Source organism: Etheostoma spectabile, chromosome 1 (assembly GCF_008692095.1).
Source record: "Etheostoma spectabile isolate EspeVRDwgs_2016 chromosome 1, UIUC_Espe_1.0, whole genome shotgun sequence".
NCBI lineage: Eukaryota > Metazoa > Chordata > Actinopteri > Perciformes > Percidae > Etheostoma > Etheostoma spectabile.
Window position 1 is genome coordinate 11,700,758 of NC_045733.1, and position 27,504 is coordinate 11,728,261.

General features: G+C 39.4%; 1 protein-coding gene and 2 long non-coding RNA genes across 5 annotated transcripts in view; 1 reads left to right on the forward strand and 2 right to left on the reverse strand.

The window, feature by feature from the left end:
* LOC116689674 (uncharacterized) overlaps positions 1-5,600 on the reverse strand; it is a 22,063-nt gene extending 16,463 nt beyond the window's left edge. Inside the window, exon 1 of the long non-coding RNA XR_004332068.1 lies at positions 5,591-5,600. This is a non-coding gene — a long non-coding RNA (uncharacterized LOC116689674). The remainder of the gene's footprint in view (positions 1-5,590) is intronic.
* LOC116689638 (excitatory amino acid transporter 2) overlaps positions 1-18,171 on the reverse strand; it is a 26,615-nt gene extending 8,444 nt beyond the window's left edge. Inside the window, exons 1-3 of one of the 3 annotated variants that reach the window (XM_032516224.1) lie at positions 17,976-18,171; positions 2,019-2,158; positions 905-1,057 (exon numbers count right to left, since the gene is read on the reverse strand). In XM_032516224.1, coding sequence (XP_032372115.1) covers positions 905-1,057; positions 2,019-2,148 — 283 coding nt within the window. In that variant the 5' untranslated portion in view covers positions 2,149-2,158; positions 17,976-18,171. Of the gene's footprint in view, positions 1-904; positions 1,058-2,018; positions 2,159-5,122; positions 5,400-17,975 lie in introns of those variants that run through there. The other 2 variants (XM_032516217.1, XM_032516229.1) reach the window with 2 other exon arrangements.
* LOC116689679 (uncharacterized) lies at positions 8,613-27,160 on the forward strand. The gene is made up of 3 exons (XR_004332071.1): positions 8,613-8,698; positions 16,942-16,946; positions 27,149-27,160. It is a non-coding gene; the product is annotated as an uncharacterized LOC116689679 (long non-coding RNA).
* Positions 27,161-27,504: the final 344 nt, after the last annotated feature.

Sequence of the window (27,504 nt, forward strand, 5' to 3'; positions counted from 1 at the left end):
AGAAAAATAATGATCCTGTTTTGTATCTAATGTTTTTTCTAACTGTCCTTATCATTCTGCGACCAGAACACTACAAAATCTTAAAAGACACATACACTGTCTGATGATACTATTTTTAAGGTTCCTAAGATCGATAAGATAGGAATGTGCGTTAAACAGCATTACCAATCTTAGACGTTTTTCCTAGTGTTCAAAGAATGAATGGTGATATTTTGCCAGTAATAGAACATTTTCTGCATTGATTTGCCGTTCCAGTCAAAGACACTGAAGGGAAATGACATTCACAAATGAAGCTATTTTTAAAACCTGAAAGTTGCGGGGCTTTTGAGAAAACATTTAGGGCTGAAGCCACAGTCCAATTCCTCCTGTTTAAAACATGAATTGTTTACAGAGGGTAACTGACTTTGGTAAAGACGGCCTACTAGACATTAGGTGCGCTCTCAAGGTTGTGCAGAGACAAAATTGTAAATGTGTCCATACACTGCATTGTCAATAGACAATATTTAATCTAAGGGGCAGAGTTCAATCAAAACAAAGTTGCACAATCTCTCCTGCATGATTTGATGTTTGGAGTTATGACCACAGGTATTCAGTCAAAAAACATACAACAACAAAATCAAATTTGTTAAAACATGTCTACAGTAATCTAGATGTACATGAACACAGCTGGGAAGCATAATAAAAATAGTTGAAAGTGTGGAGAAAAACAATAAGATCTGTGTGCAAAAGAACTGTGGCTCCCATCTTCCACACTTTTGGTTATACACAAAATGCTAAAAAAAAAAAAAAACTGCCCACTCTCCCCACTGTCAGGTAGTAACAAGTCGCATCATGCAACCTCATTTTATGACTGACGTCAGCAAACTGGAGGGAACAGTTTCAGCAGCTGAAGTACTCCACCCACCTGTGACCAGACTGGAAACAACAAGAGGCAATATGAGCATCTTCAGCATCCTCATCAGGATCTCTCCAGGGAAAGCGATAATCATAATAACATCTGGAGGGAGAGGCGATATGTGCCGCAGCAGCATTCCAGCAATGGAACCCAGAAACACACCTGAGCAGGCAAAAAAACACAAATCAAACACAAAGACAGGGGACTCTGAGCCATGAGATACTAACTATACATCTAACTCATCTGAGAGTCACAGTGCCATACGTCACCTACACATACTGCAATCCATGTATAAGGCATATAACTTTTATCTTCATGAGGCAATTATGTTTCACCTTTTAAATAATAAATGACACCACGTAAATATAGCTTCTGTCAACAGATGTAGAAAAAAACAATACTGAAGACAACCTTTCCCTTGTTTAGTTTGCTTCTGGTACATTGATATGAAATATTAAAGTACAGCACTTCCATGTATCACAGTGGGATTTAAATGTATTATGAACCAAGAGAGAGAATATCCTACAACTCCCTTTCTTTAAAAATGCATTTAACATAAAGACAGAAGCTGTGACTCATTTTCATAATTCAATTCAATTCAAATTTATTTATAGTATCAATTCAACAAGAGTTATCTCAAGACACTTGTGACCACACTGTATAATTTACCCAAGGTAAGGACCCAACAGTTCCAGTAATTCCCCCAAGAGCAAGAATTTAGTGCGACAGAGGCGAGGAAAAACTCCTTTTAGGGAGAAACCTGGAACAGACCCAGGCTCTTGGTAGGTGGTGTCTGACGGGGCCAGTTGGGGGTGTGATGAATAGTGGCAATAACAGTCACAGTAAAAGATAATGGAACAGTGACTAGAAATAGTAGTTTATCAAATACTATTGAGTAAAAGGTTTTGGCTTCATGCAGGGCACTATTGCCTCTCAGCAAGAAGGTCCTGGGTTTGGAGACTGGGGGCGTTCCTGAGTGAAGTTTTATGATGTTTGTCTGTTTTTGCAATATGTGTGGGTGGGTTGATTATTCAATGTATGCCGGGAAAGCCTCCAGCCCCCTTCTGAGTGGGGGTAGCAAATGGATAAATGGTCAATGAAAGTAGGCCGACCAAAAACGTACCCAGGATCGTGAGAGTGAGAACCATGTTCTTCATGACTTTATCGCAAAAACTGCTACACCAACCCTCTGGAGCATCCACAATGGGCTCCATTTGGGGCTCATCCATCCTGACCTCCACTTGCTTTTGCATTTTGTTGGCACTGAAAGAACAAAAAGAAGAAAGAAGAGCTGGTGTTACACTGTGATAAATATATCTACGACATATACATTTCAAAAAAGCAGACATGCTTAATAATCAAAATTATGTTTAGTAGAAGGAGGTTAAAAAAATAGAGGTTGGCTTACACTAGGATTAAGAGTCTAGTGGGACATAATAATAGAAGTATTCCATGATTACTGAGCATGAAACGTTAGGAAGAGAAATGTAATGATGCACTGTGAATTGGACAAAAAATAAATAAATATGTGAAGAATACAATCACTTGAGTTTTTTTTTATCAGCCTAGGGAGAAATCTACTGTAGATTTCACTTGTTTGACTTCAGACATCACTACATCTTAGTTTAATCATTGGAAGAGATATTTATAATTTAATGTGGGATTTGTTCTAAAAATCATATTCAATTGTATTTAATATTGTTATTTAAGATCAACTACAATTTCAGTTGCACTTTTGATAAGAGGACACATCTGTCGTTTTGCAAAGTTTTATAAATATATAGGAATATTTTCAGTCGTTTGTCTGCAGCTCACTGTTAAAAATAATCCTGAGAAAATTGCATTGTCAACTTAAAATAGTGAATCGTTAGTTGAGTGTACTAGGGAGGAACGTCCTTCTTTGTTGTGCAAGCATACATCATTGGCAATGTGTGTTGGTGGGAAGCCAGTGAGGGATCACAATGTTGTCACCTGCACAGGTAAGGGTGGGATCCTAGGGAGTAAAGTGAACCTCCCACATATTTTTCCTGCCTTTTCAGCAGCTCCTCACTGGCATCCTCGACTAATTTGAGTAGTGCAACCATGTGCACTGCAGGAGACACATGTGTTTCTAATACCCTCACCGTACCGAAAGTAGAGATAGCAGTGACAAGACAGCAACACATGGGGTTTGGTGGTTCCAAAACTGGGGAGAAAACGGGGCCCCAACACAAAATGTGAGTTATGATAGCATTGATTTACAGTGCAACAAAACTATTTTTCCGAGTGATTGAATTCACAATATTACATTCAAGATTCCTTTTTCAAAAAAAGTGTTCACTTGTCATTAAGTAATATTGAGGGCATGCAGATATGATTCAGGTAAACTTATGATGCATACTCTGCATTCTGAATGCATGCAAAGTTGTAAAAAGTTTGCAGATGGCCTTTGGAAATTAGTGACTGACATTTTCAAACAATTAGCACAAAATCAATAAAGAGCCTGTTTATAATCTGCATTTGAAATACATAATCCCACTTTTACTCAAATTGAATAAACAGAACACCAGCTGTTAGTCATATCCCCCCCTCTTCTTGTGTTGCTTGTGTCCAATGTGTATGCATAATCATTCATGATAATTAGAGCTATTCTATTTCTGTGTTGAATTAAACATGAGAGCAACGAGATCTGCTGTTGTTGTTGTTTTTATCACAAACAAATATTTCATGTGTTGTTACCGTTGGGCAGAAACCTTGTATCTCCATATGTCGTCATTTTAATTTTTTTAATAAATCAATGCTGTTGGTCACACTTTACGTCTCTCTGTTGGTTTTACGACTATTTAAGCACTCACGAGGCAATTTTGTCAGACTTAACCAAAGGTAAATAGCTCAATAAAATATTTTCAAATTAACCTTTCTGGATTTCCTGAAAAGCAATGGTTTTGGACATACAATGTTTTCACCCGACAGCAACGGTATACACATAGAGTGTATGTCATACAGTATGTGTAGTCAGTGATTTGGCTTGATATTTTCTATTAGTTTTTAGCACTTTGTTATTTCATTGCTGGGAGATGTTGGTATCAAACGATCTCTCCACGCTAGGATCCAGGCCTTGTTCTTAGTGCCTCATCATCTCACTAAAGCAACAAGTATGCTGGGTTTGTTGTGGTCTGCCGTAAAGCCTCTTTGACTTAAAGATCAGCTCTCCCCTGTGCAGCCTTTAAATCCTCTGCAGAGCACAGACGTGCACGGTTATGTAACAGTGAATGCCCGTGTCATTTAGACACTCTTGACTTCCATGACTTTAACACCTGGACTATAAAATGCTGACAGAAAACCCAACAGAAACATACTGGAGTTTCTTTCAGCAAAGGTGATGAATCATGTCAAAAAGACTTTCTTCAGAAAAAGTACTTCCCTTCCGGACGATACACAGTACAGACGAGCTACGAAGCTTTGATTATAGGCACTATTGAAACATAAAGCCCTCTTCTTCCCACATTCAATAACATGTTTGAGAATTAAATATTTGAATGAGCTTCTGTACCAGACATGAAAGGGAACATGGAACATATAGGGTGAGGACAGAACAACTGCCAAGTCAATTACGCCTGTCTGATGCACTGTGCTCTAGCATTAATAAACCTTAAGCCTTTTAAAGAGGATAAAATTAGCACCTCAAGTGATTCGAGTTATACAACAGAAAAGGGGCTTCCCAGGAAAAGTCAAGGTGTCACCAATACCCCCCTGAGGACTGTTATGCAGGATATTACTAATTTGAACACCAAAATTAGCTATATGGTTCAAAAGCAGTGGACAAATCATTTAACTCCAAACACTATTCCTGAAAAAGCAACGTGAGCTAGTGTTCATACCGAACAAAGGAAATGTTTAATGTATTTTTAATGAAAGCTGGATATTCATTTCTAAAGATCTCTGGTTTTGAGGCTAATGCGAAAGGCTCAAAGGACAGAACATGACAGAGTGTATGCACTCTCTTTAAAGAGTCATGATAGCGAAATCTAAAAAAAAAAAAATCTTACTTCCTCTATCAATATATCGCCAACACGATTACTACAGATGTAAAACTGACCCGTATGGAAGTTATTTCTAGACACAATAGACACCATCTATTATTACATCATTGATGCCTCATTCAGATTTCACAGGAGCTGCAGAATATTATTTTTACTCATTTAATAAACTGTTACCACATCACTACGTGCAAATTACAATGCTTACCAGTTGTTTTGTGTGTTGATTTGAATTGAAATTGTATTAGTGCAGAGCTACTACACAGCCATCTGCGTCGGTGAAGAATATAACAGAGTCATGGCTCATGCATTAGTAAATCCAGTCAGAACCTCCAACAAGTAATTGTTGTCCCTTTAGAAAGGGCTCTTTGGTCCTTCAAAATCTGCAGATCCCTTCTTCCTCAGCGTTGCATGTACTGTATATCCACAATCACAGATTCAGGGAGGTGTGTAAAGGTAAACTGACTATCTTGGAGGTCTGACAGAAGTCTGCCAGACACGAAGGGTGGAGTCAACCTGCTAAGAATAGCAAGAGAGCTAAAATCCTTGTTGCTCTCTTTTCTTTTTCTTTTTTCCAGCTTGGCTTCATTTGTTTACTTCTCCTTCCAGCAAGAGTGATTTGCTTTGGACCTCCACAGAAATAAAATCTCAGGAGGTCCTTCGTGAGTAGATATACATGTTTAGAATTGTGATCTGTGATTAGTGGTACTTTACTAAACACACAAATTGTGTGGTAATTTTAAACAGCTTATTTCATTAGATGTCAAAAATTAGAGAATCAACAAACCAATGCATATTCACCAGGGAATTTTTTAAGCGTCCTTGTTTGCAACTTAGCTTTAACTTTACTTAAAGGTGCAGTACGTAAGACTTATTAACTTCTATAACTTTCATAAGAACTGAAACTGACCCCATATTCGAGTAGTACTACATTAAGCAGGTAATTTTAAAAATAAATCTGGCTACTCTGGCACCACATACAGTCTGTAGTGTGATTAGCAAAAATCCACAACTCCCTGTTCAGATCCTTCAATCAGGGCCCGGGGGTGGTGTCTAACTGCATGTCAATCACTGCTCATGCACACATTCATTCTCACATGTGTGGGGAGGAGCTTAGGAGACCGTTTGGGCTTTAGCTGAAAGGGGGGGGGGGGGGGGGGGGTGGCTGAGAAGTTGTCCATGTTCAAATTCATTGGCTAAATCCTGGATCTACACAATCCTACCTACAGCACCTTTAAGTACAGACATTTAGTAAGAACCACAATATGCATGGTTTGCATAGCTTTTATTTGGTACAACCCTTTTAAAAAAAGGCCTTATCACCTTGCCTATACATATCTTGTGTCTTATGTGGTTTTCCTGTTATTAAACAGAGTCAGGTAACACACGTTATAATGGCTGATCAAATGTGTACTGGTCCTCTGTGCCACCATGTGGGGAATTTGAAAATGACTAAGTACTACTCATGTGCAAGCCACACATGAGACGATGGTCTACAAAACATGACTAAGCTTCTTCCAAACTAAGAACTAACTATTTATTTGTAATGTTTAATGGGTTTATTAGCATGCTTCAATAATATTTGAGTCAGTAAAAAGAAGACACATATTTTAAGGTTTAATGTCAGGTTCTTAATACAATTTTAACAATAAACAATAACTTAACTGAATTAAGCTGCCAAAAGCTTCAAGGAGAACTCTTTTAGCAAACTAAAAGCTTAATTGAGAGCAAAACAGAACAAATCCGATTGCAGCTGTTTCCTCTACACAGTTTTGAGTATTTAATCAGACATCAATTATGTCTTATATTTGTATATTATTTCATATTTATTACTATAATTAGACTTATTTTAATGGAGGCTTCTGCATTCAAGTGGCTTCTGGCAGTTCTGTTCCGCAGCTAAAAACTACATTGGATTGCTTGAGATGACTCAATAATTTAGATGAAGGCAAATAAAAAGCAAATCAAGCCAAATATGAACTTTTCATGATTTTATAAATTGTGTGTTTGTTGTATTCCAAAAATATAACCCTGAGTGTTTCCCACTCTGCCAGCATTAACTCTTGATCTGATTTTAGGTATTTACAGCTGTTGCTGTATTGTGCAGCTGTTGGTGGTTCTTAGTTATTGAGTGGTCTCCGTATTATTGTACTCCTCCTGAGACCGTGGCTTGTCTCATAAAGTTTCATAGCGGGAAATTGCCATTGTACATGCAGTCATTGTGATGGTGTTGCCATCGCAGCTTTTTTTCTTGAATGTTATGTTGGGACTTTTTACGTGGTTGATAATAACCAAGGTGTCTGGTGTCATTTTAACATTTTGACAGTCATCATGCCCCTCTTTGGTCTGTTATTATTGGTCAGTCATGATGACTTGCAGTCTCTTAAAGTGCACGTATTAAGAAAAAAACAACGTTTTTTGGGATTTGGAGTGTTAATATGTTTCTCTGGTGCTTCCACATGCATACAAACTTGGAAAAAAAAACTATCCACACTGTTTAGAGTGAGATACGGTTTCTAAATGCCCCCAGCCTTCAGTCTCTGGGGGAGCTGTTCAAAATCTGCACGGCTTTTCTACCTCACTAAAAGAACTACTTCCTGTCCCTGTTCTGCAGGTATTCTACAAGAGTGCCCTCGTCTAGAAGAAGTCTCCCAGCTAATCCCGCCTTGGACTGACCAAAGCTGGAGAAAGAGTTTTCTAGCTGATGGGATCTTACCTAGCAACTGAGCATGTGTGACTCCCAACAAAGATAGTAAAGAAGTGAGATGTCTCACTCTGTAGCTAAAACAGAGACCTAAACACATATAACATTCATATAACTTTATACATCCTCCAACGGGCTGGAATCATTGCACACGTCCTCTTCAAGGAGTGCACCAGCAGGAAAATTGCCCGGAGCAAGTTGATGCAGCAACTGGCAGAGGAGCTGAGAGCGGAGTTTAGAGAAGAGAAAAGGGCAGTGGGCACCACAGCTGACACCAACATGGACTGTCGGTTATGAATTTCAACACCATATTTTTCAGATATGAATGTAGCCTATGAAATAATTATGGTTTACTATGCCATGATATGAATTATTGAAACACCTGGGCTACTCAAGTGTATAATTAAACTTGTTAAATTGTACATTCTGGTGTTATTTTGTTTTTCTGAAGATATCCTAACACAATACATGCGTTAATATTGCAATTAGGTATTTATCATGAGAGATTATAGAGGTTGGAATCTGGAGGTCAAAATGACAGCTCACAGCACTTCTAGTAGTTATGAATCCCGGAACGTCTAGTGTTAAATGGGACTATGCTGGTTGACTATGATACTTTATCTCTTGACGTGGCAACCATCAGAACGTCTCTTTACCCAGAAAACGACTGTATGGGTCGCTTTCGCAAGCAGCTTAACGGCCAACAATAAGGTTCAAGTTAGGTGGCGACATCTCGTGGCTGTAGTTATTATTGTGAAAGCAAACAAGAAAGTGAATTGATATAGCATGAAAAGGCCAATTTCCACATAAGGATGTAGGTTGGGGTGGTAAAAGATTCATCAAAGGTATTTCGTATGAAAACAAACATCAACTGTCATTTTCCAACTAACCAAGTGTTGCGGACCATAGTCCTCGACGTAATGACATACATGACGTCCCGTTACGTCCTCATTGTTGTGGAATTATTAGACATTCACATTTAAAGCCAATCTCAGATTTTTTACTAACCCTAAATAAGTATTGTTGTTGCCTACATTTAAATAGTTCAGTTTCACAACATTTAACTACATGTTTAAAACTGTTACATTAAATAGAAGAGTCACATGGTGCATAACGGACGCACATGGGCATATTATCCCTGCTGTTTGCAGGGTTACTGGATGGAAGTTTGTTGAGGAGGTGATACTTTACATCTATGAAGTGTGTGAAGATTCCCATTGCTGTGCTACTCCCAGAGCTAAGGGAGACAGTAGAAAGACAATCTAAGAGTGCATGGCAAAGTATTTGTCCACGCAATCACACAGCCTGCGATGCCTTTTCTCCCCTCAGCAACAAGTGGACCTCATGCTGCAACACCTGACAACATACACCACACTTAGACAGCAGGTGTCTATAATTAACTAATCTGTTCTGAGCCATCCTAATCCAGCACACATACACACTGGCCCTCATTTATCAACCTAACGTAGATATGAGCAAAGAAATCCTCTTACGACAGGCTTCACGTGGGATTCCTGAAACGTCGTATCCCACCAATCAGAGCGTAAGAATGGTTGTACTTTGATAAATGCAACAACTGGAAATGACTGTAATTTAAATATCAAGCCCCAATAAATTCTCGGTTTTGAGGCCTCGCCTCTAGACTTTACGACATGGCCAGACGTAATCCGGCTAAGAAGCGCCACTTTTCAGAGGTGGAGATGGAAACCCTGATGTCTCAGTTTAATTTGCAGTAGCGTGTGTCCTATTTGGCAGCCTAAAAACTGGTATTAGGCTGTGGGAAGAGTGTGGAATAGAAAGAGATCACTGATGCAGTCAACAGTGTTGCCGAATTAAATCAGACTCCAGCTGAAGTTTATTTAATGTATACATCCTTAACATATGTATACTCCTAATAGTAATATACAGGCTTATATTGCAATCTCTTAGGCTTACATGTAGGTGCATGTGAATAAACACTCATGAACACTTATTTTACTCATGTTTTTCATGTCGGTCAACAGCAGAACGAAATCGTTCACTTGGGGCCATGAACGACACATTCAAAGACAAAGGAAAACCTGAACAATAAATAAAATGTTGTGCATGGTCATATTTCCTGTATTGAATATCATTGCCAAACATAACGCTATACCTTTTGAAAGTGAGGAATAATATCCTGTCTCTTTTGTATAGCCCCCCTAGTACAAAAACTTGCGTACACAAGGTCAGACTAGACATGAGATTTTTTTGCAGCCTATGCTCATGTTCAAGTTGATGAATGCCAAGTTTTGCGTAGGAATCAGCGTACGCCCGTCCTACACCTGTTTTAGGTTGCATGCACGTTTCACAAATGAGGGCCACTGTGATGAATCAGACACACTCAAGAACAAGAATACAACTGTGATATTTTAGAACACATTTCCACAAATCATAAAACAAAGCTCTCATCCTTTGGGTGCTTTGGTTATATACTGATTTTGACGGGGCATCACATTGTGGCAATCTAACAATATATTGGTTTCAAAATAACACTGAGCAAAACGAAACAAGTCAGCAATGTTGATCTGTGATTCAAGGTGCGCAAACGTCTGTGTGAACCTTCTTCACACACTTAACTGTTGCACATATCTCTGCTCTACAAAGTCCCTATCACCACAAATCCTACTCATGAGTATCACTGTGTCCACCCCAAAAATTTAGATCTGCTCCAAAACTTAAGCCTAGTCCACACGTGCTGTACTTGTGTGTGTGTGTGTGTGTGTATGTATTATATATATATATATATATATATATATATATATATATATATATATATACAGTATGAATGTCATTGCTACATAATCGAACACTGCCATGACACAGACCTCGAAACCAAAGCAGCCGGTTATTGGACAAGTTTGTCAGACTTCTAGTTAGTTGGTATTCTTCTGGTAACATCTTTTTTCAGGCTTCTGATTGGCCAAAATCATCTTTTTATTTGCAATATTGTTACTTTGCCTGTAGGATTGGCGTGCGCCTGACAGCGCTTCAATTCTATTTTTCTACAGACAGTATAATTCAGAGGACGAACAAAAGAAGAAAAAAAAACATTGTGAAAATACGTTTGTGTGGTCTAGGTTCTCCTTCAGGCCATGCTGCACCCTTCCACAAATATGTTGTAGAATGTTAATCAAATATCATCGGCATTGTTTGAACTTACATTAGATCAGTAAATCAAGTTCAATATAAAGAGTTCTGATAATCACCCATTTTATACTGATAAGTACGTTTTCTGAGAGACACAATACAACTCCTGAAAGTACAAATAGGCTCTTGTCCATCTTTTGTAAATGGTGTCTAATGTCTAATTTGTTAGTAATTAACTTAAGGTTGCCAAATAGTCAATAAACAAGCCTGAATGAGGCATATTGTGTGCAGTCTTTTGTCCCTTGGCCTCAACTTACAGGGAGCAAAGAGTCCGAACCAGTAAGAGTGTTCGCCCCATGTGGGCTGAGTCCTGCAGACCTGTTGCCCTTTGCTGGGTGTCATCCCCCATCTCTCTCCCCCTTTCAAGTCTATCCACTGTCTCTACACATTAAAGGGAAAAGACCCAAAAATAATCTTTAAGAGTCAGAGCCACGTTATGAGTGGCCAGTATGAGAAACATTGTAATCCTAAATAACCAAGAGTCATCAAAAACCTACAGAAACCATTTTCATACCAACATGTATTTGACTTATCAGCTCGGGATGTACAAGTGAAAACAGGAAATACTATAAATATCAACACTGACTATAATCTTTCTGCTGCCAGCAGACAAATAATATATAACCACTAATACCCACCTCTTTTTCTGGTGGTTTACAGTATGACCACCTATCAGCCAGAAAGCCATACCCACTTCATGCTTGGTAACTTACTCCTCTACTGTACCTAGTAGTACAGCCACCACATGAACTACCACAACATCACTGTATAGAAGTACATAAAACAACGACTAAATAAACAATCAATTCAGCAGCAAATGCTGTGCTGGCAGTATTGCTATAGTGGCTTCAGTTGAATAAACCAATGAATGTTAACAATAAAGAACAGAAACGTCAACACCCTACACAATAAAGACTTCACTCAAACCAAAACCTTAATAATGTTAAAATAACAGGTGCAGTGACACAGGGAGAGTAGAAAGTCAGTTCTCAGATGTACAGGTCATCTATCTTAACCTGTTAAGTTAAGCTAATTACTGTGCACGCCCAGAGGGAGTTCTTTTTTTTCTGTTTCTGAGAAACACTTGTAAGCCTCCAAAGTTTTGTCAGTGATAGTGTCTCAAATAAAGAGTTATTCTTGTATTCATTTATGTAAAATATATGTTCACAGTGGAATCACACACCATCCAAAACAACTTTTCTAATTGTACCTTTAGAGGTGTTTACACCTTCTACATACTGTAAATACATGTTAGAAAGAATAGAACACCCATAACCACTGTTACATAACATAGACTCTTGGTTGCTGTGGATGTGGAAAGTCCATTAACTGCAGAGAATTAGTCTCTTCAGGATACCACAATCGGGGTTCAGTCAGTCAGTAAAATAGTGATAATTCAAAGGAGCAAAAACAAAGAGGATTAATGGGCTGCTCGGTGGTTCCATGTGCCAAAGTGTCAAACTGTCAACCCTTTTAGGGATTTCATGCTGTCAGATAAATAGGATATGCTTTACAGGTTTAGAAAGCTCCATCGGCTGCGGAGGAAAAGCACATTGTGCAAAACTACATCTCTGGAGACTGAAAATATAACCAAACGTTGACAATTATGAAAGTTGCAATTCATGTTTGGATTCAAAATAAGTCACCAATTAATCAATTGTCTGAATCTATAGCCAATTAAAGGATTTGAATACAGTTTCTAGGTTCAACGGCCATTTCTTGCACTCAATGCAACCTTCACACACAGAAATTTTAGTTCAGATGCTCATGACATTATGAATATAATTACAGAAACATAAAATGTTTCTTCAGTCACTGCTAAATAAAAACATTGCAATGATTCTACATGCAAATCAATATGTCTATATTCAAACCTGAAGCCTGTCTTTCTTTGTAGGAAAAGTGAGAAAATTGCAAGCGATGTGAGAGACTGTAAATTGTTTTCACAAGAAATGCTTCAAGAAGTGTTAGTCAAAGTCTATAGCGCAGTTAAGCAGTTGTCATAACACTTTTACAAATGAAATATACAGTATATTATATGTTTAATCTGCAAGTCAGAGGAATACTAATTCAAAGTGCTTTGTGTTTTATGGGTCCACGCAACAGTAATTATTTATGATGGTTGTTTGACACTTCATTTTCCCTGGAAGTACTGTTGAATGTGATGTTGCGTTTTTCATTAGATAAAAAAGCACAAACTGTAAACTCAAGTTGGATACTTTTTACACTCAAGATCTCAAAATACGGACAAATCTTTCAAGTTCTGGGTATTTTCAGAATAATTAAGCAAACATGCAAATTCATTGTTGTGGTGCTTGTTTAAAATAGGACTGTTACTTTTGTGTATGTGTGTGTATGTTCTTGTGTGTAACATATTTATAATTTGTATATATTATATTTTATTATTCTTTTACACGTGGGCGGATATTTTCATAAACGGACATTTCAACCTCTCGTTTTCAAAAATAACATTGTGCAGAGCTGTAAGTTTTCTGAAAAGTATTCGGTTACACGTACATACATATATATATATATATATATATATATATATATATATATATATATATATAATATATATACTATATGTATGATATATATATACAGTGGTGTGAAAAAGTGTTTGCCCCCTTCCTCATTTCCTGTTCCTTTGCATGTTTGTCACACTTAAGTGTGTCGGAACATCAAACCAATTTAAACAATAGTCAAGGACAACACAAGTAAACACAAAATGCAATTTGTAAATGAAGGTGTTTATTATTAAAGGTGAAAAAAAATCCAAACCATCATGGCCCTGTGTGAAAAAGTGATTGCCCCCCTTGTTAAAACATACTATAACTGTGGTTGTCCACACCTGAGTTCAATTTCTCTAGCCACACCCAGGCCTGATTATTGCCACACCTGTTCACAATCAAGGCATCACTTAAATAGGAGCTGCTTGACACAGTAAGGTCCACCAGAAGATCCTTAAAAGCTACACATCATGCCGAGACCCAAAGAAATTCAGGAACAGTTGAGACAGAAAGTAATTGAGATCTATCAGTCTTGAAAGGGTTATTAAGCCATTTACAAAGCTTTGGGAATCCAGCAAACCACAATGAGAGCCATTATCCACAAATGGCGAAGACATGGAACAGTGGTGAACCTTCCCAGGAGTGGCCGGCCGCCCAAAATTGCCCCAAGAGCGCAGCGACGACTCATCCAAGAGGTCACAAAAGACCCCACAACAACGTCCAAAGAACTGCAGGCCTCACTTGCCTCAGTTAAGGTCAGCGTTCATGCCTCCACCATCAGGAAAAGACTGGGCAAAAATGGCCTGCATGGCAGAGTTCCAAGGAGAAAACCACTGCTGAGCAAAAAGAACATCAAAGCTTGTCTCAATTTCTCCACAACACATCTTGATGATCCCCAAGACTTTTGGGACAACATTCTGTGGACCGATGAGACAAAAGTGGAACTCTTTGGAAGGTGTGTGTCCAAGTATATCTGGCGTAGAAGGAACACTGCATTTCATAAAAAGAACATTATACCAACAGTAAAATTTGGTGGTGGTAGTGTGATGGTCTGGGGCTGTTTTGCTGCTTCAGGACCTGGAAGACTTGCCGTGATAAAAGGAACTATGAATTCTGCTGTCTACCAAGAGATCCTGAAGGAGAATGTCCGACCATCTGTTTTTGTACTCCAGCTGAAACGAACTTGGGTTCTGCAGCAGGACAATGATCCTAAACACACCAGCAAGTCCACCACCGAATGGCTGAAGAAAAACAAAATGAAGACTTTGGAGTGGCCTAGCCAAAGTCCTGACCTGAATCCTATTGAGATGTTGTGGTATGACCTTAAAAAGGCCGTTCATGCTCGAAAACCCTCTAATGTAACTGAATTAGGACAATTCTGCAAAGATGAGTGGGCCAAAATTCCTCCAGGACGCTGTAAAAGCCTCATTGCACGTTATCGCAAACGCTTGGTTGCAGTTGTTGCTGCTAAGGGTGGCCCAACCAGTTATTAGGTTTAGGGGGCAATCACTTTTTCACACAGGGCCATGATGGTTTGGATTTTTTTTCACCTTTAATAATAAACACCTTCATTTACAAATTGTATTTTGTGTTTACTTGTGTTGTCCTTGACTATTGTTCAAATTGGTTTGATGTTCCGAAACACTTAAGTGTGACAAACATGCAAAGGAACAGGAAATGAGGAAGGGGGCAAACACTTTTTCCCACCACTGTATATATGCCGTCAATTCCGTGAAGATCATTCCAAACCTGTAGGTGGCAGTGTAACGAGAAGCTCAAGCCCACGTTAGCCAATCAGAATCCCGAAAATAGCAACAACAGCAACAAATGACTTCCTCTCTGTTCTCTTCATCCCTTCATTGGCTGCCTAAACCTCCGTTTCTCTCAGTTTACATGCAAACGTGCAAACAAAGATTTCCAAAATCGCCGCATGTACCTGTAAACCGCTCCTAAGAAAATCCCAAACGTTTTAAAATGTTGAACAGCCAGAATAGCAGACCTTGCTGCCCATGAACACAGCAGAGTAGTTACACCATGTCTACAAATCACAGGTAAGAATCTTTAGGGGTGTTTCCATGGATTCCCTCTACAGTCACCAGACATCAACCTCACTGAATGAATCAATAAATGAATGAATCCCAAACACTCTCTGGAATACTCTGAAAGAAAACATCGATGGATATCCATTGATGCCAGCCCGAGGGGATAGGGGTAAACATTCAACTATACTAAATTAGGAATTTTCCCTAAATACCAATTAACGTGTTTAAATCACATGACAGAAATCAATCTTGCTTGAAATGTTGGAGATATGGATAACTCTAGGGAAAATGTATACTGTTTCAGACTGTAAATGAAGATGAGAGAATCATTTGAATCACTGATTCAATCAATCATTGAATCATCATAAGAATATAAACGACTAATTATAATAATGTATGTCAACAACATAAAATACATACAAAAATGCATATAACAGGGAAGGCTATACAGTGAGTGTTTTCACTAATGGCAACCCTTTTTTGGGTTATAGAGGCATTATGCACGGCTGATCCTCCTGATTCACTGATGATTTTAATTACATCTGTCTTGTAAGAGCAGAGATTTCAGTTGGATCTGAGCCAAAGCTGAGCACCAGCTCCTGATTATGAGAGTTAACTGCTCTTACTGATGCAGGAAATGTACAATTAAAAAATTTTGGATAGATAAGGAGCTCTTGACTTGCTCTGCCATCATGCCCTCCACTTGGGAATGAAGTTGGAAAGGAAATGCTTTGATTTCAAATGTTTCCACTCAGACTCGTTTCACAAAGTCTCCTTGTCCTTCGTTACGCAGAGCAAGGCACATCAGACATGAGTTATGCAGCTAGGATATGATAGGTGGCTGTCTTACAGGGAGTTAGGTGGGAAGATTGATATTAATTTCCATCACCGTGCATTCAAACCATTGTTCCAGAAAGTCATTAGCTTACCTTAGCTGTAAGAAATGGGAACCGGCTAGCATTGACCCAAAAAAAGAAAAATCCTTCTATAACCTGCTCCAAAATTATGTTTACATGGTGTATCTTGTTAGCTGGAAAGCCAGCCTCAAAACATCCAGGTTTAAAGTTTTGGAAGTTTGGCAGGCTGGCAACCTTTGGGACAGGACCTCTGAGCTTTGCTGCACGCTACCCAGTGTTCCACCGTGGCGTTCGGGGGGTGAGGGGAGTGATAACCTGACCTATACAACAAAACTGTAGCATGCAGGGAGATCAGGAGGCTCTCATGTGTACTAGCAGCTCAAAGTTAAGCTGCACATGTGTACGTAAATGTGACTGCTTAAGTGTAAAAATATGCAATTAACACATTTTAATAGAGAATATTGAACCTGGGACCACAAAGAAACAGAAAACATATTCACCGTTACAATTTATAATTTTATCTCTATCTGCCAAGAAAAAATTAAATGCCAACACACAGTGGACAGACAATGGATGGAATGGAAGTTACTTTGTTAAGCAGAACAGACAAGATCTAATGTTGGTCTAACCAAACATAGCAAGATAAGCTTTGCAACTGATTCTCTGAACCCAATGCACCCAATGCTCGCCGCACAGTAAAACATCTGTAGGTAACGCAGCAAAGCAAATGCAGCATCAAGCAGTAGGCAACGTTAGTACTGCCCACACGCATGGATGGCTACAGCAGGAATGAACAAATTATTGGAAATTGTTATGCATCAATAAACACCAGTGGCACCCAAATATACAATATTAGACATTTCAGCCTATACAATAGAATATATGCAATGTTATCTATTTCTCAAATGAGGCTTTCTGGGGAACTCATGGAAGGCTATTTCTCCTCAGGGCCTCCAGTGAATTTGCTGATGTGATGCTTGAAAGTTTCTTTGATGCACAATTGAATATGAATATGAGGGTGCCTTTTCCTACCTCTCCCAGGTGTGTTCCATATCCCTGCTCACTGAAAATTGAAATTTTCTAAAATCATTCTTACATTTATGCTATGTGGCTTTGATTATGTCTGTAGTCAAGTTCCCTAACAACAAGCATACATCATAAGAAACTGTCTGATATGCTAGCTAATTTTACTCAGGATTTACAGTATAACTCTTGGGGCTATTCTTTTGAACTTCATCCTCTTGCAGCCTTGTGTCGTGTTGGGGAGTGTAGTGGGAGTGAATCTCACAGAACACCATATCTCTAATGATGCACACGTGGCCCAAGGCCAGCAGCTTTGCATTGCTTTACAAAACTGTCACTTCCATTAAATGCAAGGGGTTGACTTATTCATGTATTCATCTTTAATTTCAACAGTTTATGGGTTTCTAGCATTTTAGGCTGATAACAATAAAAAGCAACACCAACCATTACATTCAGGTATGCTTAGAATTTGGTCACAGTACTAGCAACATTGCAACAACTCCTCCTTAATAGCTTCACAGTGACATACAGTGTATGTCTAACCAAGCAACCCTCTTAAGTACAAGGAATGACGCTACAGAGGATGAAGCTATGGTCTCTTTGAAGGAAATCACAGGCCGAATTGTTTTGCTCTACATTTTGATTACTTGTAATTACTGTTTTCCAGTTAGACACATGTATAACCGTTCTTGTAAGAAAATTGTACACAATACAATAAAGTACAAGAGTCTAGCATCTTTAAATGGAAAATGCTCACCTGTGGAAGTCTTATCTTGAATTTGTTGGCTTTCCTTATTGGAGTTAATGTTAATTTCCTTCAGGTGTTGGTACAACTAAAGCAGCATTCAGATTTGCAGAGCTTTTGGAGAGAAAACTTACAGGTGATGCAGCAGGTTCCTCCTCTACTGCTCTGATGTAAGGAAATGCTTGCACCTCCCACTTGCAACAAACACCCTGCACAAGCACACTGACGCACAGACAGAGGGGTGGGGGTTTGAGATGGGAGGTCAATTCCTCCTCCCAGGTATAGGTGGGGTGTTCGCTCAGTTGAAGAGTAATAGATTAGCAGACTTTCACCACATTTTAAGCATCATGATCCCATATTGATATGGAGACCTAGCTCTGCTAGGGAAAACATTAAAGCCAAAGACCATATTGTCAACTCATATGCAGGAAAATTATACAAGTTTGAGACTGTGTTTGTAATAACAATAACTTAACTATCATTTGCATGTTTTTACTTGAGTGGCTCTTTCTATGATATAGGGATATGCAGTAGAGTCACTAATGGGTTTACAATTGCAGTCAAGTGCATTTTCTTGACTTCTGTATTTGATCTGTCATCTGGTTCATAATAGAAAAACAATCATGACCTGCTATGTTGCAAACACTTTGCAAGTTGCAGAGACTGACTGAGCTACTCATTGTTTAATTGGCTGGGCTTAAAAGTTGTCCTGCGCAAAGCCGAAGAGAGCACAGCGGGTGCCTGCGTCTCAGGAGTAAGAGCTAAGTTTAGCAAATCCTCTCAGTGTGTTTTTCAATGACAGCACATGGACAGTATGCACAGAAACTCGGGGTGCATAGCCTCACATGCAAACACGGCGCATACATACAGGTACTGTGCTCCACATCTACCAAACAGCAAGATGGACACAGGAATTTGGCTACAATGCAATTTTTGAATATTAAACTTGCTTTTGAATGAGTTTTTTTATTATATTATGTCATATTATATTTATGATAGCAATAGTAACTACAAACCAGGACATAAGGACATAATAATGCAAAAGTAAAGGACTGAAGCAGAAATTCAATGAGCAAATAAAAAACAACTTTGGGTTTTTTGCTTGGTCTAGAGTATAAAATTTCTTTTTAACCCGGATAAGCATCCAATTTTTAAAAATTTTTCTAAACTGGGGTGGTTTTCAGTTAATCGAAAATCAAAAGGGAAAAAGGGGGATTGCTTTTTTTTTTTTTAAAGAGCCCTTAGCGTTTTTGGGGTGTGGGGGGGTGGCCCCAAAAACAGAAAATAAAGCACCCCTACAAATCCCAAATAAGGCCCCGGGAAAACATTCTTACTGATATTAACACAGATAGAAGGTTTCGAAATTTTCGCTGCAAATTTTGGGTTATTTCTGTTAATTTTTATGAGGATTTTTAAAAAAAACAAAAGAATTCGTAAAAAGGGAAAAACACCTTCTGATTATTTGAAAAAAAAATCTAAAAGCTGTTTTTCCCCTATCCAGTTCGGAAGTTGGGTTTAAATTTGGTTTTAACGTGTAAGGGCCGTTTGGGGGCAGGTTTTCTTCCACTAGCGGGAAACTCTCTAAACAAGAAGCTTCCCGGGCCCGTGTTGGGGTTTCCCCGATTTCCTCACGACCCAACAAGACACCACTTGTGGAAAAAAAAACAGTGGTTTTTGGGTTTTGGGGTCCCGGGGAAAAACATTAGGAAAAAGGGGTTTTTAGGGCCCCGGGGGGGTTTCCCAATTACACACCCTGTTTGGCACTGATCACGCGGTATGCCTCCTTTCCCGGGGGCAAAATCTCTTTCGCATGAAAAACATCACCCAATCAACAAATCTGTCTGGCTCGGGGAGGGTGGGGGTCAGGTGTGACGTTTTGGTAAAATCCACCTTGCTGTGTAAGCCTTCTGTGCGGTTTTCCCCCCTCCCACCCCTTTTTGGTTTTTTTGGGTAACCCACTGGCCAAAACCTCTCACTGATCTTTACCTTGTCCTTTAGCTTAGCAAAGCCCATTGAAATGGGGGGAGAGTAAAAACGGGGTGGGTTAAAAAAATTTGGGAAACCCCGTTGGGGCAGGGGAGAGAGAGAGATAGTCCTTTTAAAAGGATGAAAAAAAAAAATAGAAACCTGAGAAAGCTTGATGTCAATAAAAATGGGCCAGCTTTTGTTGTTTTTTGGGGATTTGGGGTATCGCCCCAAGATGTTCCCAAGATTTCAAAACCCCAACCCAAAAACCCGGGGTTTTTTCCCCGGGAAAAAAATTTTAAATGCAGTCTTAAACCCAAAAATTTTTTCCTTTTCCTTTTAAAACAAAAAACCTTCCCAAGATTGTATTCCCTTTTTGAATATTCCGCTTTTAATTTATCCTTTCCTCTGTGTTTGGTATTTGCAGAATGGGAAACTTTTTTGGGACGGGTGATCTGAAAATAAAAAGAACCCCAAAAGCCTTTGGTTTTTGGGAATCAAAAGGTCAAAAATGGGAAAAAATTGGTTTTTAAAAAGGGGGTTTGACATCTATACTTCAGCCAATGTTTTTCCAAAATTTAAAGACTAATTTCAGGGGCAGTTATTTCTTAAACATTTTTAAAAAAATTAAGGGAAAACTTTGGCCTTTAAAAAGCCCCCTCCCTGACCAAATTTTACTTATGGTTTTTTAAATTAATTTTCCCCCCGCCTGGGCCCATGGTCCCTCGAGCCGGGGGATGCTTGCCCTTTTTTAAAAAAAAGGCCGAGGGGGGGGTCTTGGGAAACTTTTTCCTTTTGAGGGCATAAGGAGCAAAAATACCCCCTTTTTCGCTTTACCGGCCCTGGGGGAAAAGGGGAAAATCAAAGACAAAAAGGGGGTTTTTCCCAAAGGGGGCATCCCCAGCCTCCACCTCCCAAACCCCCTCCCTCCTAAAAAAGGGGAAAAGGGCTCGAAATGGTAACCCCCCTAAGGAAACTGCTTGTGGGGCTGGTCTGGGGGCCTTTTTTAATTCTGCCCCAAGGGCGAATTTTTTTGGAAAAAGGGGACTCCAGGGGACCCCCATATGGCTTTGATTGGGGCCATAAAGGGCTATAAAGGGAATTTAGGGGTAACCCGATTAGGGGACCCCTAAAGGGTTTTTTATAAAAGGGACTTCAGATACAGTATTTTGGGGCCATGGCCAATAAAAGCTTCCCTGTATTTAAAAAGCAATTTAGAACCGTAAAATTTTTGGGGCCCAAATAAGGTTATAAAAAAAGAAAACCCCAGAACAGTATTTAGGGGAAAACCCCTAAAAAGGGCTATATAAGGAAATTAAAACAGTATAAAGGGGGCCCCCCTAATATCTAAAGTAAAAAGAGATTCAGAACAATTTAGGGGACATAAGGTCTATAAACAAAATTTAAGAACCGGTTTTGGGGACCCTTTAAAGGTATATAAAAAAGACTTAAATACAGTATTGGGAACCCCCAAGGTTATATAAAAAGGGGGTCAAACCCGTATTAGGGGACACTAAGGTTTTATGAAAAATTGAGTCAAACAGTATTTGGGGACCAAAAAGGTTTATGCAAAAAATATTAAAAGCAGTATTAGGGGGCCCTAAGGCCCCCATATAAAAGCCTCCAAAGGCCCCCTGGGGAAGGGACCTTTTTAAAAAAAAATTTTTCCCAAATTTTCAAAAAAATCAAAAAAGCAAAAAAATTGTTTTTTTTGACAAAAAAGACTACATTTTACCCGTGGTGGTGGGGCCTTTTTAGTGGTTTTTTAAGGATGTCCCCGGGTTTTTTGCCCCCCCGCCTTGAACTAACCTTCCCCCATTTTTGCTGGGTGAATTTTCCCCCGCGGCCCTTTTTTTTTCCCTTGGTTTTACCCCAAAAACTGGTTTTTTTTACCAGGGCGGAAAGCTTTTTTGAGCAAGCCCCGGCAGGAAGGTGCAAAAGTTATTTTTCCGAAAGGCCCCCCGCTGGACAGACATGGTTACTCCCCTGGGGCCTGTGGGTTTCTGGGGAGTATGTCAATTTGGGTTTTACCGGGGCATAAGGCCCGGGGCCAAGGCCACAGGTGTCTTTGAAGGGTTTTGTTACTTTGGAAATGTCTAATTTTTCCACAAACTGTTGGGGAAAGGGGGAAAAAAGTCAAGAGGAGAAGAGTGTTTAAAAAAAGTTAATTTAAAAACAAAATGTTAAACGGGGAAAGGGCATCACTGGGCAAAAAAAGCAGCAATGCCCGGCAAAAGTTGGGAAAGAGTTCAAAAGGTCCCCGGGGTGGGAAAAAACCCGTTCACAGGTTTCCGGAGTTTTGGGCGACTCCAGCAAAAACAGATGTGAAACCCGTTTCCCCGAAATTTTGGTTATGCAAATAAATATTTGTTTCAGGATTCAAAGTAAAGGGACACCCTTGAGCCTTTTTTCATTAACAGAAATCTTTTCCTTTTTGAAAAAAAATTTAAATACGCTTTTTTTAAAACGCTAACAGGGCCCAATTTCATTTTCTTCCCTTTCTGTAAAAAGGGATAAAAAAAAACGTGATCAGTTTTTTGGGCAGTTTTTTTTTTGGAATTGGGGTTTTGCAGGTTTTCCCAAAAGCAATTATATTAAAAAAATCCAAGTTAATTTTTTAAATTTAAATTAAAAATTAAATTTTTATTATTTTTTTTAAATTAATTAAAAAAAGCCCAAAAAACCAAGTCACTCAACTGGCATAGCCCCTGTGTTTTCCGTTAGACGTCCCCCGAACCGTTTACCCCGGCAAATCCTTTCCCTCCCTGTGCCAAATTTTTATTTTTAAAAATCTGTGCATAACTTTTTTAATTGGGGAAAATTTTTAAAAAGGGGAAAAATTTTAAAAATTGGGGCATAAATTAGGGGTAATTTAAAATTTTATAAAAATTTTAATACGGGTATATTTTTACATTTTATCTATCTCTTTTCCCTTAAAACCCCTTTCTCCCTTTTTTTGGGTGTTGCAAAAACCCCCAATTTCCCCCCTTTGGGGCAAATAAAAATTTTCTATCCATCTTATCAAAATTTTTTTAATTTTTAGGCTGGCCCGGGGGCTGTAAACACTTTCTTGCTTTCCTTGGGGCTAATTGTTTAGCGGGTTTCCGGGGGGCGCAGAGAGAGGTTTGGTCTTTTATGAAATATCACAGTGTAGATATTTTTTTATTAAACGTTTTTTTTTAATCTGAGTGTTTTGGGGAATAGGTAGGTTTGAGATCCTTTAAAATACAGTTAATTGAATAAATATACATAAGGGTATTTTGGATTTCAACCCCGGCCCCAAAAAAAGGCCGAAAGGCCCACGGGGGCCCCCTCCAGACTAGGCCGACGGGTTTATGGGTTGAACTGTCGGCTTGGTGTGTCCGGGGGCCCTTTTTATCCTATCGGCATCTCTCTCAAAAATTCCCAACGAGCCCCTAGGTTTCCAAACCGCCGTGTGGGTGTTCATATATAATTTCTTTCTTTTTTTTTTATTTTTTGGGCTTTTAAAGGCTTTAATTTACGGGAACTGAAGAAAAGGGGGGAGGGGGTAATGGGGCAGCAAGGGGGGCAGGTTGGAGCAACCCCGGTCGTCCGTTTAGGGTAACTTTTAATTTAAATAGAACATAAGTACCTGTTGGTTTTGTCTTTAAAAAACTCGGTTTCCTTCACATCTTTCTTTTTCTTAACCTGGGGAGCAGGGAACCTGGCTCCACTCCCCCTGCCCGACTTCAACAGGTGCTCGGGACTTCCCGTTTTGGCGGTAGAGCGGGGGAAGCACACTTTCTCAATGCTTTTTGGGGGTGGGGGGGCCTCGAGGAAGCTCCACTAAGGCTTGGTTTTTTTTGGACTGGTTCAAATTTAGGGGAAATAAAACCCCTGCCAAAAATCGGGCATGTTTCCCGGAGGGAAACTTTCTTTTTCCTGGGTCCTTTTGGGAAAAAAAAAAAAAAAGCCCCAATACACTTTTAAAACATTAGCAAGCATAAAGGCAAGGTCCCCTCAACCCCATCTTGCAAATCTGGGGGCAAAACCTTATCTATTTCCCCGTGAGTGGTCTTATTCTTTTTGTTCAATAATGAACCCCCCGTTTCTACTTTGAGGGGGGATTTTATTTTAAAAAGAACAAAACAAAAAAAAGGGAAAATCTGTTCAGATCACCATGAAAAGCTTTAAAATTTCCTCTATTGCTCATTAAAACTTTATGGGGGCGTGGGAAAAAAGGGTTGAACCCAAAAAAATGCTGTAGAAACCGGGAGCTTTAATGTTAATATCTTTTCAACCCAAATGCCTTAGTGGTATTTTATGTCAGATGGGCCGACCTTTTTCGACAACCAAAATGTGGGGCCCCCCTTGAGGGAGATACGGGGGCTACTTAGTGCCAAACTCCCGCCCTTGATTTTTCTAAAAGGTCCGGCAATTTCTGGGAAAAAAAAAACTCATAAAAAGGGGCCCTTTTCATTAGGAAAAACAACAAAAAATTTTTGCTTTTCTTTTAAAAAACCACCAACATCCCCAGGTTTTAGCTAAATTTTTCGGGGTATGGAGAAGGGGAACACCTGATCGATTTTAAAGGTCCTTTTTTAAGGGGAATGGCTTTGGGTGGGGAACCCAAAATTTTTGGAAACCCCCTACCTCCACCCTGGGGGGGCCCCTTCACCCGGATCCCAGACGGGGGGTCCCCGAGTTTCCCCTCGAATGAAGGGTTTTTTACAAAAGACTCAACGGCCTTTTCACCCCCCCGCGTGTTGGAAGGGCGGGTCCATTGAGCTTTGGGGGGGGAACCCGGGTTTTGCTTTTGTGGCCGTATGAGTTGTTTTTTTGGGAATTATTTTTCTAACCACCGTGTGAGTCCCTTTGCGTTGGGTTTTAGTATTGTTTTGGGGTTCGAAAGTCTTGGGGGTAAAAATTTGTTGGCCTTAAAAAGGAAATATTTTTTACTTTGCCCAAATTTGGTATCCCCTGGTTAAAAAAGGGGTTTAAAAGCAAACCCTAAAGGGATTTTTAAGTTTTTCCGTAATCCCCTTTTTTTAAAATTTTTATTTTTTTTCCAAAGAAAAAAAAGATTTGGAAATTTAAAAAGGTTTGGGCCCCCTGACCCCCCCAACGCATTCAACCTTAGTTTATTAATCTAAATTTTTTTAAAAATTTTTTGCCCAATTCTTCTTTCATCAAATTTTTGGCTAAATCTAAATTTAAATTTTGCTGGCCTACTAAATGAAACCGGAAATAGTTGAGGTAGTGAAAAAGTTTGGTGGTTTTAAATGTAAAATTTTGAAAAGTTTAATATTCAATAAATAAAAAAAAGTGAATTGAAGGTTTCAAAAAAAACAAAAAAACATAGCGAAGTCAAGTATGTTTAATAAAAGTACAAAAAGGTCATATAGTTTTGAAAAAGTGTTCAAAAAGGACAAAAAAAATGGTAAAAAAGAAACAAAAACCGGACACGGGGGAAAAAGGTTTTTCGTAGTAGTTTTAAAAAAAACCCCTTTCGGGGTAAAAGTTTTCACTCCATACAGTAAAAATTATATGGGTTTTTTTATGTAGGGGATGCATTTGGGGATTTGATTGGTTGGGGGGACGTGAACTCATCCCAAAGTGGAAAAAAAAAAAATTTTGGCACGAAAATTTTTTTAAAAAAAAAAGAATGGTTTTTTTCATTTTTTTAATTTTTTTTTTTTTTGGTGGGGGTCCAAAAATGCCCCTTGGAAAATTTAAAGGGAATATTTAAAAAAGTTTGGGGGAAAAAGCAAATACTCCCACCCAAATCATTTTTTTTTCCCACACAAAAAGAACCAAATAAAATTCCAAATATTATTTCCCAAAAAGATTTACACAGGGGGCCCCAAGGTTACTTAATTTCTAAATTACTTAAACCAACAAACTTTCATTTTAACCCTTTTTTTTCATAGTTTGGATGAAATCTTTTTAATAGTACAATACGTTTTTAAAAATTTTGATTAAAAGTTTTCCACCAAATTTAGTTTGGGTCACCCACAGGACATTCCCACCCACTTACAAAGAAAGAACGGGGATGGTTTTTTAAAAAAAAGAAAATTAGGTTTTTGTTTAAAATTTTTAATTTAAAAACATTTAAAAAAAAAAAGGGACAAAAAACCCGAAAAAAAAAGGAAGAAAAAACCTATAAAAAACTTTGGGGCCAATTGGGGGGAAAAAAAACCAAAAAACAGGACCCCGAAACAAAAAAAAACTGGTTTTTTTTCTTGGGGAAAATTGTTTTAAAATTTTTGAATAAAAGGCGCAGGGGAAGCCGGCCCCCCCTTTCCTTGCCACGTCAAGGTTTCGACAGCAGGAAATTAAGGGGGGGAAGCAAGGGTTGGAGGAAAGGGAAGGGGGAAACAGAGGTTTTGGGAAAAAGTTAGAAGGGAAAGGAAAGGGGGTTTGGGGGGGAAATTGGAGGGGGCGAGCAAAGGTTGGGGGGTAAGTTTGGAAGGGGTGGAAGCAGGGGTTGGGGGGGGAATTGGAAGGGTGGGAAAAGGGGTTGGGGGAAGTTAGAAGGGGGGCGGGGGAAAAGGGGGTTGGGGGGAAGTTTGGAAAAGGGGCGGAAGCAGGAGGGGGGGAGGAATTGGGAAGGGGGATAGGGGGCAGGGGGTTGGGGGGGAGTTAGGGAAGGGAGGGGGAAACGGGGTTGGGAGGTAAGTTGGAAGGGGTGGGGAAGCGAGGTTGGGGGGGAATTAGGAAGGGGGGGGAAGCGAGGGGGAGGGATTAGGAGGGGGCGGAAAGAGGTTGGGGGGTAATTAGAAGGGATGGAAACATGGTTGGGAGGTAAATGAGAAGGGGTATGGGAAGCATGAGGTGTGAGGAAGTTAGAAGGTGATGGGAAGCAGGAGGTGATGTAGTTAGGAAGGGAATCGGAACAGGAGTTGGGAGGTTTTAAAAATTGAGGAAGGGGACATGTAAGCGTAGTTGGGAGAATTATGAAGGGACAGGAACAGGAGTTGGGAGGTAATTTAGGAATGGGTGGGAAGCAGAGGTTGGGAGGAGTTAGGAAGGATGAAGCAGGAGGTTGTGAGGGAATTTATGAAGGGACAGGAATCAGTATTGTGGAGGGAAGTTAGGAAGGGGATAGGAGCAGGAGTTGGGATGAAGTTAGAAGGGGACAGAAGCAGGAGTTGGGAGTGAATTATGAAGGGACAGAAGCATGCGTTGGCGGGGAAGTTAGAGAGGGGAGTGAAGCAGTAGTTTGGGAGGCGGGGGAAGTTCATTTACAGGTAAGAAAGGATTAAGTTAAAGTTGTTAAGATTGAAATGGATGTAGTTGGGGGGGTGAGATGAGGTAGTGTGGGAGGGAGGGGGGGGGGGAGGGAGGTTAAATGGAGGAGTTAATAGGAGAGAGTATGGTTTTTGGTGAGCCTCTTTAATAGAGCCTACATCCACCATTGTGATGCTGCCTTTCATGTCACACCGTAGACAGTTTCCTGTCAACAGGTGGAACTTTTTCAAGATCCAGGGCCAGTTTTTTGCGGCCTAGCTGTATGAGAGGCAGGTTCCTTCAAACCTGACTAAACAGTGGTTAAGGTTTACATATTGTTGATGTCATGCGAAAGGTGCATATTAGTATCATTTCAATTAAAAAC